The sequence below is a fragment of the Strix aluco genome, chromosome Z (assembly GCF_031877795.1).
Source record: "Strix aluco isolate bStrAlu1 chromosome Z, bStrAlu1.hap1, whole genome shotgun sequence".
Taxonomy (NCBI): Eukaryota; Metazoa; Chordata; class Aves; order Strigiformes; family Strigidae; genus Strix; species Strix aluco.
In genome coordinates this window covers 94,896,543-94,919,451 of record NC_133971.1, presented here as the reverse complement: position 1 = coordinate 94,919,451, position 22,909 = coordinate 94,896,543, and the positions used below count along the sequence as shown (strand labels likewise).

At 44.1% G+C, this 22,909-nt stretch overlaps 1 protein-coding gene across 1 annotated transcript in view; it reads right to left on the bottom strand.

Annotated features, from left to right (window-relative positions):
- The window catches only part of LOC141918062 (netrin receptor DCC), a 629,575-nt gene that overhangs the window by 322,337 nt on the left and 284,329 nt on the right, over positions 1 to 22,909 (bottom strand). The window contains exon 3 of the mRNA XM_074812087.1: positions 7,651 to 7,935. Within this exon, the coding sequence (XP_074668188.1) occupies positions 7,651 to 7,935 (285 nt within the window). The remainder of the gene's footprint in view (positions 1 to 7,650; positions 7,936 to 22,909) is intronic.

Genomic DNA, 22,909 nt, shown 5'->3' with positions numbered 1-22,909 from the left:
GTTGTAATTATTTATAATTATTAGTAATTTCTTATATAATATCATTCCATATAATTCCAATAAAATTATGCAGTATTTAAAATAATATTCCATTTTAAAGCTCTACTGCCACTATAATATAAAACCAAGCTCAAAGCTGGAATGCAGACTGTTCCAACACTACAGGATTCCCTTCTCTTTGGGATTCCTTCTCGACTGCGTTTTGAGAGCAAAATCAGCGATAAATCTCAAACAAACTACCTTGTTCTTCTCCATACAACCCAAATGTGCCAGCCAGCCTGTGCTCCTCTAGTTGACAGTATCAGCATCCTCAATTTCATGAGGTTAATCACACACCAGAAACCTTCCAATAATGACTTACGCTTCCGAATATATTCGGAAATAAATTCCATCGTATTCTTAAGGCCCTTTGTTCCGAACTCAATCTGTGCTTCAGATACAAGTACTACAACCCAATCCTGTTTGGAGCAATCCCTGAAACCTCCACACGTATCTCCCAAATAAACCCCCCCTCATCTGGCAGCCAGCCAGGGAGCTGTTGAGCAAACAGCTCTTTAGCTGATATTAGTTATTTTTCTTGTGATAGAGTTGAACTCAAGACCAGCCCCATGCTACGAGGACACACCGACCATACGTACGTCTGCCTGCTCATTTTGATTTCCAACCAAGCAAGCTGCTGTAACATGGGAAATTGATATTTATATGTATTATGTGAGAGATTACTGAAGCACTAATCAGATTTATCTAGGGGAGAGAGGCAAAACAGCTCATTTCCCAGGATTATTAAATAAGAATTTTAAATTTAACCTTTTTTTTGTTAAAGGTCAGAATATAGCTAGCTTATAAAGTGACCTCAGCACTGCTATTCACTTGGGCAGCTGGAAGGAGCGATAACCCCAATACTGGGATTATTACATGGGTATTTTCTAACTAGGAATTTACCTTATAACAAAACAGATGGAAAGATGAGAGCACTGCTGCATGTGTGAATATTCTCACACTGCTGCCTTGTTTTCAAACTCGACTTCACAGATGACACCTTAGGAGGATATATTTACCACACAAGGAAATATTCTTCCTTGATCTAAATACTACCAATAATTAAAAAAAAAAAAAAAAATCAGAGTAATTACACTCTTGCTTAGTAACACAGCACGTTCTGTGACAGGGCATACCCCATCCAAATGGTTCTCTCCTAATGAGGTAAAAGTAAAATCTTACACAAAAATTATCCCAACTCAGCAGCACAAGCGTTGCCTGTGCCGGGTGCGCTGCTCAGGATGAGGCTTTTCATCCATTTGTTGCTCAGTTTACAAGGCAGGAGGAGCAGCGACTAAAAATCAACTAATCCAACTGAACTGATGGAAAATTCAGTACAAAAATCAACAGTTCCAATAGCTATTACTTGGGTTTAAGCGTTTAACTTTTTTCTCCTTGCAAGAAAATACCTTCAGGTTTCTAGTCATTAGTTTTTCATGTAGTTTATAAAAAATTGCACATTAAAGAGCCTTTTACCCCAAATAACTGCTTACGGAGCACACTAACAGCAAGTCTATAAAGATCTCCTAAAGTACAAAATTTCCCATGTGTTTACCAAAAGGCAGGCTATGTACAGTAAACACTATAATTCTTTTCTGAACTATTATTAATTTATCAACATTCACTCCCTCAGCTACTGCCTCAACCTGGAAGCTCGTATTTAGTCTGTGTTCACTGGCAGCTGAACAGGAGCCAGCAGTGTGGCCAGGTGGCCAAGAAGGCCAGTGGCATCCTGGCTTGTATCAGCACTAGCGTGGCCAGCAGGGACACGGAAGGGATCTTACCCCTGGACTTGGCACTGGTGAGGCCGCCCCTCGATGAGTGGGTTCAGTTTTGGGCCCCTCACTCCAAAAAGGCCATTGAATGACTCGAGCGTGTCCAGAGAAGGGCAACGGAGCTGGTGCAGGGTCTGGAGCACAGGTGTGATGGGGAGCGGCTGAGGGAACTGGGGGGGTTTAGTGTGGAGAAGAGGAGGCTGAGGGGAGACCTCATGGCCCTCTCCAACTCCCTGAAAGGAGGGTGCAGAGAGGGGGGATGAGTCTCTTGGGCCAAGGAACCAGCGCCAGGCCAAGAGGGAATGGCCTCAAGCTGCGCCAGGGCAGGGTCAGACTGGCTCTTAGGAAGTATTTCTTTGCAGAAGGGGCTGTTGGGCGTTGGAATGGGCTGCCCAGGGCAGGGGGGGAGTCCCCATCCCTGGAGGGGTTGAAGAGTCGGGTTGACCCAGCGCTGAGGGATGTGGTGGAGTTGGGAACGGTCAGTGTGAGGTTCATGGTTGGACTGGAGGATCTTCAAGGTCTTTTCCAACCCAGATGATTCTGTGATTCACGTAACAGAAATCCTTTCTGAAGCATCCTTGGCTCTAAGCAGAGCCTTCACACGCTTGCGTGGATCACCTCGCTAATAAATCAAGATACACGTGGTGAAACGTGTTCCCATGATCTGGATCCATCTTTGGAGGGGACCCACTCCTGGTATCACCCCCACATCCATAAATGACACTGGTCTTGCTGGGTTTTTGTTTGGGTTGGAGTTGGGGGGGTTTTTTTTGGTTTTGTTTTTTTGGTTTTTTTGTTTGTTTGGTTGGGTTTTTTTTATGTATTAAATGGAATAAGGGCAAGGCACCCCCTGCAGGAAATAGGCGCTGGAGAACAAACGTGAAATTGGTTATGTTTAAAAATATAAATTCACAAGTTGAGTGTCTATTTTAAGTGGTTCACATCTGTTGGAAATCTGTTTTCATCTAAAAATAAACACTGTTAAGCACTAGCTGTTGAGGTTAAGAATAAGGTAAAGACCTGACTGTGACAATTAGTGGCTCTTAGGGAATGTACATCAACACAGGGATCCTCCCAGGGTATAAAAAGATGAGAAGAAATCTTTAAATTATCTCTGCAGCTGATACAAGCTCAGCGTGTTGCTTGAAGAACTGATGGCTGAGCTTCAAAGAGATGACGTGCTATCGCTTCGCCAGACCTTCCTCAAGACTAAGTTTAACCATAACTCATAGAAAACCAACAAAATCATATCAAATCACATAATTCAGCATATTCCAGCCCTTTCATTTCCCATACAGGCATTTACCAAGTCAAACGTCCTCAGACAAGACCTTCCTGTCTTAACAAGACTATTCAAAATCAAGCTAAGACAGCGCTAACTACAAAACTGTCAGCGCCACGACGTTACGTTGTATTGAAATAAATCCAACATTGCAATTGCTCTTCTTCTAAGTGGAGGCATTTAAGCATCAAAGCAAGCCTGAGCTCGTGAGGCAACTTCTGTCGCACGCAATGACTTAAACGTGCCCATCAACCTCTTCTTCCTAGTTCCTTCTCGCCGGATCTGTTTCTATCTGGCCCTTTTTGCCGCTGTTATCCTTCTCCCCTCAGAAATGCAACGGCGAGGAAGGAGCTGAATCACACAGCAGCAACCAAACTCTATTCCCATTAAATAGGAAGGAATTACATGATATTGTTGCCGTTATCTTGCACTGCAGCTCAGCAGACCAGCTCAGGGACAGTGAAGGAACCTCCATAATAGACAATAGTACAGCGGCAGACTACTTGAACAGCTAATGATAAATGCAGGATTATTATTTATAAATAGAGAATTAATAGCTTTCAGGCCTCGAACTATTCAACTTTTGCTTTTAAAACATCCTCTGAAGCGTACAGCCCTCCCAAAGAAACTTGCTCAACTTACAGAAGCAACAAACTCCGCTAAGAATTAATTCCTTAATACAGGTTTGTATTACATCTTTTCCCTTTTTTTTTTTTTTTTGCACAATAGCATTATTCCCTCTAAATTAATTAGGTGAGCGCGCATAGTTATCTGAATATGAATTTCCTCGTGTTTTCAGTATTTGCTGAAACTTTCCACCTGGGATTAAAGTTTCTGGACCCCAGAGAAAAGAGCAGCCCTTCAATTAGAAAGGTGAGAAAACGTGCATTTAAAATGAGCTTTCTGCAAAAAGCTGCAACGGCTACTCTTAAAATTAAGAGCAACAGATAAAACCTGACGCATTAAAAACTCCTCAAGAGGTTTGCTCAGGTTTGTTGGGCTTTTATAAAAAAGCTCTTCAAAATCTGTTCTCCTAGGGCCTGTATTTCTACAGACACATGGTTTCTGATGGAGGATATAGCGAGGTTGAAGCTGTTTGTGAAACACTGATGCGCTGGGGGGAAGCGGGGGGATGAAATCAGCCCCTTCCAGAGCCTCCCCGGGCAGAATCAAACTGCACATCACAAAAACACTTGCAAATGGTCACTTGCAAAATGTCTCTGAGTTATCAAAATCAAACCTTGATGCTCAGTGCCTTGCCCCACCTTTGAGGCACATCAAGCACCTACAAACCACTTCTCTTTGATAACGGAGGTTGAAGGCTCAACTACTCCTTCATTTACACGGCGAGTTAAACTACAGGCTTGGATCTCCTAGGATGAATTTTACTTTTCTGTCCAGGAAATTAGCAATTCCTCCATCCAAATATTTTGTTTTTCTAACCTGTATTCATGCTGGATGATGAATTTTTCTATCAAGAGGGCATACAGATATCTCCAGACCACCCATAATGTCGAACCAAATATTTAAGCCACAGGCACTTTGACTAAAAAAAACTAAATGACAACAGATATTTATCCCTCGTTCTTTTTTCTTGCATTCTTTGGAAGCTGTAAAGAAGATTAGAAATTATTTGCCAGGATTGTGGTCAGTTTTGCCACAAATCCCAACAGATATGCTGCGTGTTCAAACAAATCACAACCACAGTCTGTGGAAGAAGCAGCATTTAAAAAAAATAAAGAAAAAAAACCAGAATTATGGTATACTACCTACACTTTTTTGTTGTTTTGTTGCCTATTCCTTTGAATACGATTTAAAACTTTTTCTTTTCTCCTCACTAACCAGGGGGAGAAGACTAACAAGAATATTCCACCGTCACTAATTATGGAAGAGAAGAGCTGCAACTGAAGACAAATTTCTACCAACAAGCAAAAACAGGAGAGGCAGAATTAGCAGCAAAGTATCGGATAGTTCTGAACCATCAAAGCGTGCACATGAGAACAAAATTCCCAAGGGGCTCAATAAGATCTGAATTTTTGTTTCAGGAGCACCACTCATTTCTTACAAGAGCTGCTGTCTGCTCACATTATCCCAAAATGAGACCTTGTGCTGCCTGCCCTAAGCTGAAGTCTGACGGACTCCGCTACTCCCTTGTTATGTTTTTTCCTCATTATTTGCTCCAGTGTTTCCCTGGTATAAAATTTTAGCATGCTAGAAAGAGATAAATTAATTCCCATCTCTCCTACAGACAGCCTGAGAGAGGCCATTTAGCCAGGATGTTAACGACCGAATCTGTGAAAAGGAAGAACCATCAATCCATCCACAAATAATCAGAAATGTAGACACGCGGCAAATTAAGAGTAGTCTGAAAAGCCTGAAAGAAATCTTCCAGTTCTGTCTAAAATACAAAGTTCTGTAGGTTTTTTTAAGTCTAATCAAAACAACTAAAAAACTATTTTTTTTTTTTCTCCCCCATGGATCTCATCGCCATCAATAACAGCCGAGGCAGCAAGACCTCGCTGAGGCCCAACGCACAGGGAAAGGCACAGGGGTCATGGTGAGCCTGGGAGCCCCAAAGCCACCACCCTGGAGAACAGGTCCATGCTCCAGAGGTTGGGGCAAGCTCTGTTCCACAAAAAGACCAGGAAAAACCTGCAGGGAACTCGAGGTGCTGTGGCCTACCCCTGCTGCCAGCCGTTCTGGTTGTTGCTTTGCTTTACAGCTCCAAAAAAAAAAAAAAATCGATACCTACTACTATCCTTGTTTTCTGCTACGTAGGCTTTAGTTTGTAATCCTAGATTTAGAGGGGGAGGCTGGTTCCTTTTTTTGGTGTCAAACCCCCAAAGAAGAAACTATAATCCCCTAAATTCCACTGCAATAAATCCCAGAGCCACAGACCGGACCCAGAAGCAAGGATGAACGCATCAAGCTTCACCCGTGTTAGCACAGACACTTCTCTGAGACTGATCCTGCCCTTCCTGATGTCTATCTTGTTCAGACCATCTCAGAAATCTGAAAATCCTGCCCCGTCACCTCTCACTTAGTGAGAAGCCACGCAGGCCACCAACGTTTGTCTACAAAATGCATATATTGAAAAAATTCTAAAAATACATCCCTGTCTCATTTAATTCGTGGTTATTTCTTAATGCAAAAACCAGACGGGAAGGAGATTTTACAGCAATACCTTTTTCAAGCCACTCTTCTGGTGCTGGGTTTTTGATCCTATGCTGCGGTGGTAGCCATCTATTTAGCTGATGAGTTTATTAAGAGAGAAAACAAGATGCTCACTCAGCCATGAATTTAGGGACGTTACCTGTCACAGTGAAACCATACCAGATGCTAAATGGCACTCTGGGCAACTTGGCCTACCACAGAATCATCTTGGTTGGAAAAGACCTTGAAGATCCTCCAGTCCAACCATGAACCTCACACTGACCGTTCCCAACTCCACCAGATCCCTCAGCGCTGGGTCAACCCGACTCTTCAACCCCTCCAGGGATGGGGACTCCCCCCCTGCCCTGGGCTGCCCATTCCAACGCCCAACAACCCCTTCTGCAAAGAAATCCTTCCTAAGAGCCAGTCTGACCCTGCCCTGGCGCAGCTTGAGGCCATTCCCTCTTGGCCTGGCGCTGGTTCCTTGGCTCAACAGACTCATCTCCCCTCTCAGGTAGTTGTAGAGGGCCATGAGGTCTCCCCTCAGCCTCCTCTTCTCCACACTAAACCCCCCCAGTTCCCTCAGCCGCTCCCCATCACACCTGTGCTCCAGACCCTGCACCAGCTCCGTTGCCCTTCTCTGGACACGCTCGAGTCATTCAATGGCCTTTTTGGAGTGAGGGGCCCAAAACTGAACCCACTCATCGAGGGGCGGCCTCACCAGTGCCGAGTCCAGGGGTCAGATCCCTTCCCTGTCCCTGCTGGGCCACGCTAGTGCTGATACACACCAGGATACCATTGGCCTTCTTGGCCACCTGGCCACACTGCTGGCTCCTGTTCAGCTGCCAGCTGGCAATCAACCCCCCCAGGTCCCTCTCTGACTGGCAGCTCTCCAGCCACTCCTCCCCAAGCCTGTAGCGCTGCTGGGGGTTGTTGTGGCCCAAGTGCAGAATCCGGCATTTGGCCTTATCGCATCAGGCGCTAAAGCATCCAAGCAACCTCACTTTGAGCAGGTAAATTCAGGAGCTTAGTCCCAATGGATCGCTTTTCCAGTCAATGGAGCGAGAGAAGCTATTCCAGAGCGCCCTCTGAGACAATATGTACAGCACTCTGAGATGGGAAGTTCTTCTCTCTCCGCATTCATATGTATCTAAATTTGGTACTTCCAGTTAGGCAGCGTGAATGCTTTCCTAAGGTGTCAACTCCTCACCTTTGCATCCAACTGCTTCTAAAGGTCTCCAGGCTCTTCCATGTGAAGAACTTGGAAGCTTGTAGAAGTAACTGGAAAGAAAGTGGGATAAATCAGCCTAGCTGCCCCAAGAGGAGTGACTGCTCTTTCAGAGAACTAAAGGACACGACCAGACAAGAGGAAAAGGCCATCTAGAAGGGTCTAGTTCTTACCTGCCAAAACTCTGACTTCGGCATCATTTCCCGTTCTCGAACTGGCCGGGTTTTTTGCCAGGCATCTGTAGATCCCGCTGTCCCCGTGCTGAACCCTGCTGATCTGTAACGCTCCGGAGGGCAGGACGGCCACCCGCATGTCAGCTGGGCTCAGCAACAAGTCCTCCTGGTTTCGTTGCCAGTGCACCACGGGCATGGGCTCCCCAACAACTTCACACTTCAGCAGAATTGTGTCTCCTGCAAAAGCCGTGACAGATTCTGTCTCGGAAAGAAACCTCAGTGGTCCTGTGAACACAAAAAAAAAAAAAGCACAATTATAGAGCTGCTGAAAGTAGCAGTCACGCGCTGTTTCCATGCTGATTTGGATTTTGTTAATAATCCAGACTAAAAATAAATAAATAAATCATTTATGCCATGTTCTGAAAACTACTTGGAGGTTGCTATAATGGCAGGGTGACTAACACTTTCCTTGGTAAATTACACTCATTAACAGCCAAGACAAGATGTGTTATCAACATCAAGAGTAACAAATTGCACCTTCCTTACAAACCCACGCAGGAACAACTTTAACAAAGTACAGATGCACCAGCGTGCAAGGCAAGCTGCTCAGAACGGAGTGGCATTCAAAGGAAAGAACAACTAAACCTACGTAAGGTTAGGAAAATGTTACAGTCGCATCTTGCTGTATTTCTCCTTCCCTGCAAATCAAAGAAAAAAATACTCTAAAAAGCCACTCCTAAGTTACTTGGGTCACTTAATCAAAATACTTTGAACAGGGAATGGCCTGTGTCTGTTTTTCCATGAAACATTTTTGAGTCGCAAGGGCAGAGCTTGGAGCTTTAATTGCACAAGCTCCAGACATCCCAGTCTCACTCGCTGCAAAAACACGAGAACTGTGTCCTTCAAATGCTACAGAAGAAAAACCCAGCAAGAACAGGAGAAGGTCTGCAAGATTCAGAATGCAAATGGAAGATGATGTCAGGAACAGGAACTTTATTACCTGGAAGCATCACTACTTTACAAATAGCATAGAAAAATAAATAATCAGCCCTTTTTCCAGTCAACTATAAAAAGGATAAATCAAGAAGATACACTGAAGCAACTGCATGGATGAGGGATGTGCTAGAGATGGTGTGGACCTATTTTGGGGACCTGCTCTGGCTCCAGTCCTGACCAGTCCCCAGCCCTCTGCGCACGCTCGCCTGCCCGCAGTGACTATTTGGAGCCATACTAGGAAATACGGTCACTCAAAAGTGTGCTCCAAAATGCACCAAGTGTTTGAGGGAGTAAAAAACCCAAAAGACAACCCTAAAAGCCATGAAAAAGTATATAGGAAACAAGTATCTTTTAAATTATGTCAGCCAGTATTCAGTGAAGGCTTTTAAAAAGGAGCTGAGGAAGCAAAGAATAAAGACCCCAACTTGCTCGGCATTAAAACGCCACCTAATTATTGAGCAAATAAGTGCTGGGGAATGATCGTGTACTGGAAAAGGCATTTGAGGGGGGCCCCCATGTTCATTCCTGTATGTGAAGAGCGTACGTGAATCTACCATCACGTGGGCCGTGGTATTTCCCAACTGCCATGGTTACAAGTTAGTCCTACGAACAACGTGAGTGAAGCAGCAGCTCGGTCCCAGACCCATCCCCACGAGCCTCCCTGTCCCAGTGAGGATGCTGCTTTTCTCCTGTGGACAGAGACACAAGTAACAGCTTCTTACCCCCAGCAAAGCTGGTGCAAGATAGAAAAATAGAAGCGTTCAACACTTTAATTAAAAAAAAAAAAATTAAACAAGAAAAGCGTTGTGTGAACAGTGATGGAAAATTGTTGAAAATTTCAAATTTTTCCAGGCAGAAAGACAGCTAAATCTAACAATTTACTGTAAAAATTACAAGTAAACTAATTGCCACTGAAGGATTTTTTTTTTTTGATGGCAGCACCATACCTGTCATGCCCCCAACACAAGCCAGCTCACACTTTGCCCTGTCTCTGCACCGTCTCCCTTTCTGCAGGCATCCCAACTGTTTTTCTTTTAAAGTTTAATAAAAATCATAAAATCTACACGTAATAGATTGGGATGTTGCGAAAAACCTTTTGCTGTGTCCCAGTGAAAAGCCGCCAGCCACCTTTTCCCATGGTTACGTTCAAAACCCATTTATCTCTCTTCAGGAGCGTAATATATGAGATCTCAAAACCATCATTGGGTCTTTACAGCTCTCTTGGCTGATGTTGATTTATTTTAAAGACAGTTTTTAAAGCTACACAGATGTTTGGGTTGTTGGGAGATGGCTCAAGGGAGCCAAGCGGCAAAATCAGGCTGAGAAAGTCACTTTTTGAGACAGACTCTGGAATTAGACTTTGAAGGTCCTTGATGATGCTTCGCCCTGTAGCTAAAGGGTCGCAGATGCACCTCCTTGCATTACACCCAAACCTACTTAAACTTAAATGACAGCAGTCCTCAACTCCGATTTACCACGCAGGTTGGTTGGCAGCCTATCAGGCTCCCCATCTTTCCTTACAGAAGGCCCAATTATTAAGCAATTAAAGTTCACTTAATAAAAAGGCTTATCATTTGGGGGACAGACCTCAGGGTCTGGAACATGTTTAGCTATTAAATATTCAGCAATTTAGTAGCACTCAGCACAATCCCCCAGAGAAGAACTGCTTTAAATGCTTTGTTTGTTTCAAATTAAAGTCTGCAAGGTTACTTAACATCAAGACAAGACCTTTTTTTCACTTTCAATTCACATAATAGCTGAAGGGCAAGAAACCAAGGTAATGAAAAAGAGTGATTTCCGTCTGCTTGCCTCAGAAAATAGGAAAGAGTAGAAAGCATGGGTGAGTGAATCTGGAAATGTAAATATTTTAGAAACTACTAAATTGCTCTTCCACAGGCTAGTTTCCAAAAAGGTGCGATACTTTAGTTACTTTATGTTCTTTTTCCTTTGCTAACTCCACTTTACAATTCTGAAGAGATTTGCGCCGAGTAACGTACAGCAGAATATCAGACCGAGACGTGCAGACTTCACCAAACAATCCAAGCACAGATGTGGCGTTTGACTTCGTTCCCAGAAACAGAACCACAGAATCATCTCGGTTGGAAAAGACCTTGAAGATCCTCCAAGTCCAACCATGAACCTCACACTGACCGTTCTCAACTCCACCAGATCCCTCAGCACTGGGTCAACCCGACTCTTCAACCCCTCCAGGGATGGGGACTCCCCCCCTGCCCTGGGCAGCCCATTCCAACGCCCAACAACCCCTTCTGCAAAGAAATCCTTCCTAAGAGCCAGTCTGACCCTGCCCTGGCGCAGCTTGAGGCCATTCCCTCTTGTCCTGGCACTTGTTCCTTGGCTCAAGAGACTCATCCCCCCTCTCTGCACCCTCCTTTCAGGGAGTTGTAGAGGACCATGAGAAAACAGGAGCTAAACTGTTCCCATTCTTGTTGCAAACCCCACCTGAGGGGACTGGAAGCTGTAGATCTCAGAGAAAATAAAACTGATTAGAAGTCGGACGCTCAAATTTCTGATTTAGAAGAAACTAATCTGGGGGGAAGGAAGGAAAAAAAAAATCAAGTTATCAATATGCTTTCAGCAATATTGCCTGCTGGGGAATTCCTGCAGTACAGTATCAGGCAGCCACCCCGAATACCAACTGTCAGCCTAATGAGGAGGACTCAAAGGGAAGGATTTTAATCTTACAAGAAAATGAATATTAATAAGATATTTTATGTCTTTGCATTTTTTATATATGAAATTTGGGCAGCTAATAGATAGAAGTTAAACCAATTTGCCACAAAGGGCACCTCAGTACAAAGTGAAGGAAAGGAAGGTGCTTTACTGTTTGAAAAGCTGAGGATGGAAACCTGCCTGGTGTTTCCGAAGCAGATGAGGCCAAAAGACGACGCATCAAGTAATCGTAGGCCTATTCACTAGTACCTGTTTTAACAAGAAAAAAGTTCAACCACTCCTCAAACCTTTGCCCAATATCAGAAATACTTCATCCTGCCAGGAGCTGAATGACCCAAATAACACTTATCCACGACAAGGTAGGACTCTACTCCAAGAATGCTGAAGGAAACACAAAATCTTCACAAGGAGACGGTAATTTGCTCTACAGTCCCGGTTTCCACCTGCTCGTTTCAGCTGTTGGCATGGTAGACACGTGACCATGGATGATTTTTTCTTATTAACACTCAATTTTCATCAAATTCATACACCTCAGCTAAAAATAGATCAACATTGTTAATGTGGGAGCATTTGTCCTTTATGCCTAAATTAGGCCACCCATCTCCCAAGGTTCCTACGTACTCAGTGCAGAGTGGGGCAGAGAGGAATCCTCTTGCCTTCACCTGGCTGGGGAACCCATGGGGGTTACCTAAATTAGATGACTACATGTTAATTGTATTAATACCCTGATAGGATTAATCAAGAGCTCATGACCGCTACAAATAAGGCAGGACCTCTTCTTTCTTTTTTTTCTTTTCAACACAACCCACACTCAGTATTCTGACTATGCAGAGTACGTTTAAATCTCAATAAACTTTACAATTCTGAAAAGATTTGCGCCGAGTAACGTACAGCAGAATATCAGACCGAGACGCGCAGACTTCACCAAACAATCCAATCTTTTTTTTCTTTTCAACACAACCCACACTCAGTATTCTGACTATGCAGAGTACGTTTAAATCTCAATAAACTTCACCCTTGAACACAAATTCTGATGGGGATGCACAGACACGGTCACCCCACGATCATATCACAAATACCCCGTGAAACAGGCAATAGAGACGTGTCTGCTGCTTGTGATTTATGATGTGAACGTACGATTGTCTTGATTTCTCCTTGATTTGAACATAAGCAAGCTTAACTAGAAGTTAACATGGCTGGTTGAGAGGAAATAAATTCTTGGAAATGACAATATAGTCAAAAGGTTCAACACCACGTATCATCTCTGCCTGAAACTCCTCCATCAAAAAGGTATTTTAAAAGTGTGCCCACCGAAGCGATAAAAAGTGAGAGTTTCAGAGAAAGAGCAACACAGCATCCTTAGAAATAAACTTATAGAACTCTTAATTTGTTATGTTTTGGTTTCCCCAGGCCCCAGGTGTTATTTCCGCAGCAACCCAGTTGTAACCCACCATCGCAGCTCCCTGGGGATACCAAAACACGGCTGGGCGTGCCGCTGAGCATCCAAGCAGCGGCAACCAAAGGGAGAACAGACACAACTGAAGGTCTGCAAGGTTGATTTAAGAAGTCGGGCTTCAACAAGGATGACTCTGGTCTACGGCCTTGACTGCACGAGGTAAGGATCAACGTGGGCTTGGCATCAAAATCGTGTACTGAGATGCAAATAGTTATGAAGCACAGTGGCAGGTAGGTCCAAATAGCTCCAGATTAACTGAAGCACAGCTAGTTACATATATTTTTTTTATATATACACACACTTATGTATAAAATTATCTCAATTATTATATAACTGAGTGCACCACAGTCTTTAATTTGTCTGACGTAAGCAAAAGGCAATACAATTTCAATTTCATAGATGAGGAACTGACTCTCCAAAATACAGCAAGACAACAAAGCAAAGCTTATAAAATGTGACAACTTCTAATTGAGAAGAGTTCCTCAGGCTTTTTAGGCACTTTTGAAGATGCTACAGTGACTGACTCGCTTGCTCAAAGCCACAGGAGAAATCTAAGGTCAGCAGAGGTTTGAAGCAGGTTTTCCCAAGCTCTTCTATAAATATATCAGCGTTTCCTTCCCTTCCATAAAACCGAGTGGGAGTTTCTTTTGGGGAAAATACAGTCCAGGGACTGCCCGGGAGGGAGAGGAAGGTTGGGTGTATGTTGAGTTCTCAGTTCTTCAGCAGAAAAGAGAAAAATCCTCAGAAGGGAATGAGCTTAAAACACAATTCAAGTTTGTGGGCTTCTATTGAAGAGTGGTTGAAAGTCTACTTCCTGCAAAGAAAACTTAGGGACCACCGTCACCAGATACCCTAAAAATAAAACAATAAAGGAAGAGCTTCAGACAACACTATTATGTTTAATATTTTTTTTTGATACTTGTTCAATGAATATCTACTTAATATTCTTTTCTGCTGTCCTCTTTGTGCGTGTCTCGTTGCTTTTGGATCGAGGAGTGAGTCGTCTTGCTTCGTGCCAGGGGAGGGAAAGCAGCTTCGATGTTTTCTAGCCAGATCCAGCCCAAACTCCAAGCCAAACAAAGCATTTGGCCTCATTTCAGGAGAATCAAACCACGACAGCTTTTTTAGCCTACACATTTAAGCGCGAGAGAATTATTTCTGCAACTTGTATTTAGCATTCAATTAGCATATTGGAAAATGCATCTTGACATTCTTGAAGTCTTCTAGTCTTTAGACACCCCTCAGATTCTCCTGTGAAGACTGAAAGAGGCAGTCCCCGCACTTCTCTCTCCACAGCTCTTTTGGGAGGAGGGTAATTTTGTTGACCTCAAACAGCAGCACAACTCTGGAGCGAAGCTCTGGACTGGGTCAACTTGTAACAAAGTCAAAGAAACGAGGCACAGAGATTTTATAGTTGACTTGAAAAACAATAATATATATAAATAGATATATAAGAGAGGATTTAGGGGAGAGTTTAAGCTCAAACACTTAAGTTGTGCTGCAACCCTGATGTTACTTCACCATGGAAGTGCCCCGGTTGCCCAGGCATCCTCATCTTAAGAGGAGGTTTTAATCCTGGTAGTTTACTGTTAGATCAGGTTCCTCCTAACAGCAGGAGAGCCACCATGTTTCCTCTTAAACCACATGGAGAAAAAGGTCGGAAGCCACCGAATTCCTCCATCAGCCCTACCCTCATGCAGACGTGTTCACACAAGTGCTGCTGAACTCACTGTAGGCGAGATAGAAACCGTAACTCATGAACAGACAATTCAGAATATCCCACGTAGGAAGGAAGTTTCCTCTTGTCTAATATGGGGACACATCGAGGTCTCCTCCAGCGCAGCAATTTTCTCTCCCAGCATGTACAGTCCATTACAAATATTATAGCACCAATTCTTGGCAGCAATCTAATTCCACCACGAAAGGCTAGCTGAAGGAAGATGAAGCCAGGATCTGCCCTTTGAAGCCTCTTACCTCTCACAGGAAATAAATGAACTTATTATTGTGAAAAAGACTTTTCCCTAACCTATGTTACTGATGTCAGCTCAGATTATCAAACCCGCAAGAATTTTAAAATCTAATTTACTTGTCACCTTTTATGCGGCTCGCTTGCTGGCTGCGCTCAGCATAACGCACGGAAACAATCTATTTTTTCCATCCACATATTTATGCTGTAGGGGGATTTTCATCAAGGATTCAATGCCTTCGTGGTCAGTTCTACTTAGTCTTTACAGATCTTTCTTTCTGATAGAAGGCACTAGCACAAAGCTGTCCTGCCTGAATGTTCCACGCATGCAGGATACGCTCAGAACAACAAAAATTTCAATTTTAACCAACGCATTCAAGTACAACCCTCAAGATTACTTTTCTATTGGTTCTACTGATTTGTCAGCATTTCAGAGTTCACGGGAGCCAAGTCTGACATTCTTCAAGACCACGGCTTGAAACTATGACCTTCTTATAGCCACGGGCAAAGACAAAGCTCCAGAGCTCCCCACCTATAACCCACTATGGCTGTTGACTCAGTAGGTTGGATCTAGTTCCTCTGTCTCATGATCCCTACAAGATACAGCCACAGCTTTCAGCTTAAGACTATTTGCTATTTCCTCAAAGAGGGGAAAAATCATAAAATCACAAATAGTTGATTTGGGAGGGACCTTTAAAGGTCATCTAGTCCAACCCTCCTTCAATAAGCAGGGCCATCATCAACTAGATGAGGTTGCTCAGGGCCCCGTCCAACCCAGTCTGGAATGTTTCTAGGGATAGGGCATCCACAACTTCCTCTGGGCAACCTAGTCCAGTGTTTCACCACCCTTGCAGTAAAGAATTTTTTCCTTGTATCTGGTCTAAAAAGACAGTAGATATTCAAAGCAACAACTGCGCTAATATTTATTAACAAGCCTACACAATATACTGAATCTCCGGGAGTGTCACTCCCTGTCATTCACAGTAACACAATAGACCTGCACCAGGAAAAGAAATACTACCCTAAATTTTTATCATCCACCGACAAGCCCACCTACTGCTTTGTCCCTGTTAATACACAAATCAGAGGGTGTAAATCTCTTCATCTTCCTGTCAGAGGCTCTTGCCAGCACTCGTGGCTTGCAGCCAGCGAGCAGAACAAGCTACCCATCAGTCGCCAATGAAATCATCAAATCTGCTCCTCCAACAGGAAATAAGCAAGAAAATAAGCCTTTTTTATTGCTGAAGGATCTAAAAAGGGCCGTATTTCAAAACCTCTAATTAAAACAATAAAAAACACAGGCTCTCTCATTTGTGCGCCATGCCCTGGGAGCTCGCTGGTGCTAGCATCGTTTGGTCCATTATATTTAAAGACTCACACTTGGAGAGGTGACTTTGCTCTCATAAAGCACCGTAGAAGTAGCATAAAGATGCCCTGAGTGGACCAGCAATCTCTTGATTTTTTTTTGTCCTGTTTTTGTGACTTGCCTCATCTGAGGTACTTCAGAACCACCTCGAAAAGACCTTCAGAGGAATTAGGTGTAACTCCAGCCATACCTTCCAATAAACTAAGAGTCTTCAAGCAGGACAGAGGCATCCCCAGCTCTGGAGGACAACCAAGCAACGCCATTGCCTCGCCTCCAACAGGCAAGGATTGCTCCTAGGCTACTAACACCACCACCGAGCTACACGGTACGACAAGACAACAGCAGCCAGAGCCAAAACCCTGTTGAATCGGAGTTGAACGCACAGGAAGGCAAGAGCCAAGTGAAGCTTGCACAGCATGACAGTCCCCAGCAGCCATAGTAAGGGTTAGCATGGTCTATAAGACTCCCACAAGCCCCTCTGCCATGCAAACCCCATCCTCTGTGGCTTCTAAATCTGGCTTTGAGCCTCATCTTTCAGAAATCTGAAATGCCTCACATGACGTGACTGTGGTTTGTTCTCCAATGACAACAGTAGATGCTCCTAAGGTGACAGACCAGTTTTGATGTATGAAAGGTCAAGCTGTTCAGAGAAAGGAGGGGTAGGACTCCACTACTGTGAATAACAGATTCTGCCTAGACAGCAGAGAAAGTTTTTATGAATATTCCCTTCCCCTGCCCTAATCCAGTTCATGGACAATCCTACAGAGCTTTGAAGATCCAGAACATATCTAAATCGTTACTAACACAACTCACAGCAAAAGGCTCCTTCTCCACTCCCTCCTCCACTGACTACCCATAGAAGATCAAATCAAGTTCAAGGCCTCAGTCCTCTAGTTTAAGGCACTTAACATGGGCTCATGATATCTATTTGAAGTAAAGATCAGTGCAAAACTTTCAATTGTCAAACACTCATCTTCAGCAGCGATTTATCTCACTTCTGCTGAAGACCAGATTTTCTCAAGTACTGGGACAGGCCATGAAGCAAACTCTGGCAAGACAAAAGATCCATCAGAGATTTCAAATGCAAGCACAAGGGGAATTTTTTTTTTAACTCATCAAGGGCAAGCATAGGGCATCTCACACACACAGGGTGCAACGTGTAAGCGTGCAAGATCTATGTGGTTCGCTCTTAAATGCCTGAATGCAGAGCACTTGGACTTCACACTCCCCACCAGCCACTCCTCGTTGGTGAGAACAAGCTCCAGCACAGCACCTCTCCTCGCTGGCTCCTCTCTCACTTGGAGAGGGAAGTTGTCATCAAAGCATTCCAGTAAGATAGGGAAGACTGAAGGAGAAGATGCAAATGACAAGTTCTGACTGCTCTCTATTTTACTTTCAGCTATTTTATACTTTTAGGCTTTGTTTCAATGGGTATCCATTTTCACAGCTCTTGCCTGGTGAAATCATCTTTGCGAGCCACTTATTCTGCTCAAGATAACTGCAGTTCCTTAGGGGCAGGAGATGCCACTAGGGATTAAAGGGACACAACAGGTCAGGGAATTTTGTTTGGACAAACTTCCAGGAGTATGAACATCAAGCCTTTGACTCCACAAGAATGGGCTAGGAACATCGTACATCATTAATAAAGATGAGACCAACAGGATGTTGGGTTGTTGTATTCAAACCCAGAGGATGTGAAGCAGCTCAAGCCTTGATAGGTTTAACCATGCCAGAGGCAGCATTCATTCTCTCAAGTGCTGCAACACAGTTCAAAAGACAAGGAGGAAAAAGAAAAAACACCAAGCTGAAAGTTTATCTTTTCTCTAGACCATTATTTGACACGTTGCATGAAAACACACTTTAGCTCCGTCTCATCTCATTCCAGACACTGAGACCGTTTCAAAGCACATCCACCAACTTATTTATCACACCAGCTTCCCAGCGGGTTTGGCACGGTGCCATCTGAGCACCGCAAGCGTGACCGTGTTCACCCCTGGAAGGTGGGAATTCCCCCCAGCCCAATCGGGCACGGTCCTGAGGGGACCGACAACGCATCTGGAGATGGCCCGCTCCAGCCACGCACCCACGGGGCGGCTCTTAGCCTCAAACACCTCACTTCTCTTCTTACATCCTACTCACAGGAGGATATAAGCCCTGCAATATTTTACCTGACAGCAAAAAAACTAGAAGTATAAAGAGAACAAATTAATTGGAAAAGCAATTCTGACAGGTTACGTGCCCACCCAAAAAACTCCAAGTCATGCAGCAAACCACACGTCAGAAATAATGTAAGACTTAAATGAGACATTAAATGGGAGGTTAAATTAGTTTTCTCAGTTGGCCAACACTTTTGAACCTAGTTTTGTATTTTTAAGATCTTTTTTGTATTTTTAAGATCTTTCATTTTGGCTATATTCTTTTCTTTATAGTGTAAAGCCCGTGTTTTCTGCTAATCATAAGGATCACAAAGCTAAGGGTTAAGGACAACCAGACCATAGTCTTAGTTATTAGAATTGTGCCCCAAATACAAGAATTGGCTGAATTTAACAATTAATAAAGAAAAAGGCTTGAATTTTTTTTTTTTTTTTAAATGTGTCTTCAAAGACAAATTGCAACAGCATAAAATCCATATTAGGGAAGACATCACACGCTACACAGCTGAACACAAGAATCACATTATAATTGTTGCACTATTATAGGTAGCAATATATTTCTGAAATAATCAATGCCTCATAAACCCTTAGTATTTATTTATTTATAGGAGATCTATTTAAATGTGCTTTTCCACACGTCAGGATTCAGCCTCCACTCTCTTCTCCTAATCGTTAAAACTAGCAAAATTAATATTACCCCTACCCCCACGATATCAGTGGCTTCCTCAGGAAAACAACTAAACCGGGGTAGTAATTTGGGTCTGACAGATTTACAAATACATCTGTAGGCCAGTAAAGCATTGGAATCATGTGACATATCTTTTTATGAGACAAATTTGGTAAAAGCATGTCAAAGTCCAATCCTGAAATACAACGCAATAAATGAATTAACTGAGCAGAGCGTACTCTCTACGGCCATTAAACGGGAAGAAATGCAGGCAGAGGCAAATACCAACTTGAGAAATGCAGACCCAATTGGCATTTTATTGAACATTAGCAGGCAACCCTAAATCACCAGCTATCGTTGAGCAGAAGTAACCGTTTAGCAGCGGTGGTATTCATGTTACAGCCATTCCCAGGGGCCCCGGCGCCGCCGTTCCCGTTATCGCACGCGCACGGGACCGGTTCAACCCCGGAGGCACGGGGGGCTGTAGGTATAAGTGAAAAGAGTGAAGTGAAAGGAAAAGGAGGTAAGAACTGCTGGCTAGGGTAGTGCCACGCCATCAAAATACTCCTGACCAAACACCAGAGCCAGGCTCGGGGAGAGAAAATAGCCAAAATCTGTACACCCTTCAATATGGACATTATTTGCTCGTATTTTCCCCATTTTATCTGACAGTTTATACATCAAGCATATGCCACGTTGCCAGTTCAGGCCGTATTTAAGCTCAGCTTTGTGTCCTAATTTGCTTAACATCAGCAACTAGGTCTGGACAATAGTAGCTTCTGGCTCCACCTTCAGCTCCTTGGGAAGCCTGGGCAGAGGAGAGCTCATCCTCTGCAGCGACCCATCAGCTACGGGTTGGTACAAACCAGCCTCTTCTACCTCCTCCATTTTTCCAGGGCTGCAAGAGCTCTTCTTGCCCCTACCTGAGGGGAAAAAACCTCATCCACTTACAGCGCAATTACTTAAGTTGGCTCCTTTGATCATGGCAGAAAGGAAAACGGTTCACACAACCATCTGCAGGTACAACACCGCACAGAAACCCGTCGTTGCTGTTTTCCAGCTCAGAGTTGTTGTTACTGGTCTGTCTAGTAGGGACTAAACAGAAGCAGCGAGTCAAAACCCTGCAGGTTCAGAGCCTAGAAGACAAGCAACAGACGTTTTAACAATAGCCTGGCAAAAAACTGGAAAACTGAGTAGGAGAAAAGTAATAAAATTATACCAGGAGAAACTATCTAACACCAGTTCACAAACTGCAGAATAATTTAGTCCCCAACACTTTCCCTGGCTTTCGTGCGTGCTTTACCTTCCATTGGCGCGTGTAAAGACTAACACGGTTACCTCGGGCTTTACTACAAAGAGCATTTTAGTTCACAAAACCATTTAGCCAACAGAGGTGACCCACATCCCCATCTCCAACCGCAACATGCTGCCGCAGAGCCAGCGAGACACAGGAAGAGGGGGGTGGGATCCAGCTGGAAAACTGTACACACCGCATACCACAATCATCAAGGTTGGAAAAGACCTTGAAGCTCCTCCAGTGCAACCATGAACCTCACACTGACCGTTACCAACTCCACCAGATCCCTCAGCGCTGGGTCAACCCGACTCTTCAACCCCTCCAGGGATGGGGACTCCCCCCCTGCCCTGGGCAGCCCATTCCAACGCCCAACAGCCCCTTCTGCAAAGAAATCCTTCCTAAGAGCCAGTCTGACCCTGCCCTGGCGCAGCTTGAGGCCATTCCCTCTTGTCCTGGCGCTGGTTCCTTGGCTCAAGAGACTCATCCCCCTCTCTCTGCACCCTCCATTCAGGGAGTTGGAAAGGGCCATGAGGTCTCCCCTCAGCCTCCTCTTCTCCACACTAAACCCCCCCAGTTCCCTCAGCCGCTCCCCATCACACCTGTGCTCCAGACCCTGCACCAGCTCCGTTGCCCTTCTCTGGACACGCTCGAGTCATTCAATGGCCTTTTTGGAGTGAGGGGCCCAAAACTGAACCCACTCATCAAGTGCCAAGTCCAGGGGTAAGATCCCTTCCCGGTCCCTGCTGGCCACGCTATTGCTGATACAAGCCAGGATGTCACTGGCCTTCTTGGCCACCTGGGCACACTGCTGGCTCATGTTCAACCAGCTAACAATCAACACCCCCCCTTGCTCTAGGAATCTCCACCTCAAGAGATCAAACACTGACCTGGCACCCACGAAAAGCCACTGGCTACACTCAAAACTCTTGTATGCAAGTAATCAAAGCCTGCTTTATTTATGTAAGCGTTCTCAATGACTTCAGTGCTACTGACTTTAATAGGACACTCTTTTCGACCACAGACCATTTTCTTGCCCACAGCACCAACACATAAAATGGTCTGGTCTGACAGGACTTAGCCCTTCTCCAAAAGCAAAAAATAACTACGGTAACAGTAATAACATCACTGGAAACCAAAGGCCATTAAAATGCAGCAACCTGCTAGCTCTGCTCGGGTTGAATTCTCCAGCATTGTCATGCTTTACCACAAATCTAAGATATATCAGCAGTAGCCTTCAGCAGCAATAAATAACTTGAATATTTTATAGTGTAGCATCTCCGACTTCAAGTCTGTTTTTTATCAGTAGTACAGGATCGGTTACATCAACCCAAACTGCCCCGGTGAATGCTGCAGTGTTACATTTTCTGCAGAGTCATTCTCATTTCCCCTCTTTTATGACCATATAGAGACTATTACATGCTTCATGTTTGCATTTCTCTACACCATATGTCAGGGTTAGACGAGGATATTTTGTGGTGGTACTAGAGGTACTTAGTGCAAAATAGAAAGTTGCACCCAAGGTGCAACTCAGGTGGCCTTGTCAGTTCAGAGGAAAAAAATCCTAACATATGTGAAAAAGAGTCATCTCCCTTCTTTCCCCAAGTGGGAATCTCAGCATTTGGGAAGGAGCTGTTCAAAAATCGGCCTTCTAACATCAAAAAGGATGTTAAGTGCAAATAAATTAAATCAGAGAGAGAAAACAGGGTGAGAGTAGTTAAAAGGCATGGTGGCATCTTTTTAGCTTTTGCAGGTAATATACAGTGCGTTTACACAAGGCTATTTATCCACTGATCTCAAAATAATTTATAAAGTGTTAATTGACTCCTCAAGCTTCACATTTTTCCCCCGGGAGAAAAAGCAAAAACATTTATATTACATCATTTATAAAACATCATTTTATATTTGTATGAGCGCTGCTTGGAACTTTTTCAGCACGATGGTTTTTCATCATCATTTTTCCCTTGGTCAGTGGTGATTCTGCAGACCGCAGAGCCAGCCAGCATTGATCTCCCCTCAGTTTTCCTTCCCCACAACTCCCAGGCAGCTCCAGAGCCGTGAGGTTGATGATACCCGAGCTGTGTCATGCAATTTATTCCAAGGCAGAGCCCCGATGTGTCCCCGGGACCCCTAAATCACATTACAAGTCTACAAGCACCTACTCCAGCAACCTCTTCACATACGTGGTTAAAAGGGAGAAGGACTCCCAGTGCGGTGTCTCCAGCACATATCGCGCTGTTTTGTGGGCTGATTTTTTGCAGCACTTACAATATTTCAGCTTCTCTTTTTAGTTTGGGAGGTGACTTCAGGGAAATCCCTCTGCACTTCATTCTCTCCCTGTGCCCAACTGGGAGAAAGGGCAGAAACCTTGCTGATAAAGCATTGTACCACCTCGTGATGAAAGGCACTACCTTAAGGTTCAGGGGATCCTATATCTATCCTGAAACCAAAGAATAAAAAAAAAATTTCCATTTAAGACGCTTAACTCACAGGGTAGCTACCTCTCAGTCACTGCTGAACAAAGGCGCCTACTGTGCAACAATTGACTCGCAATTAAAAGCCAGAAACACGCTGATACAGTCGTGCTGTTTCCTGGCACCTGCCAGAACACAGAAATCTCCGCGTCCCAGAAAAGCCGTAGCGACGGGCACAGCGAAGAGGGAAGTTCGC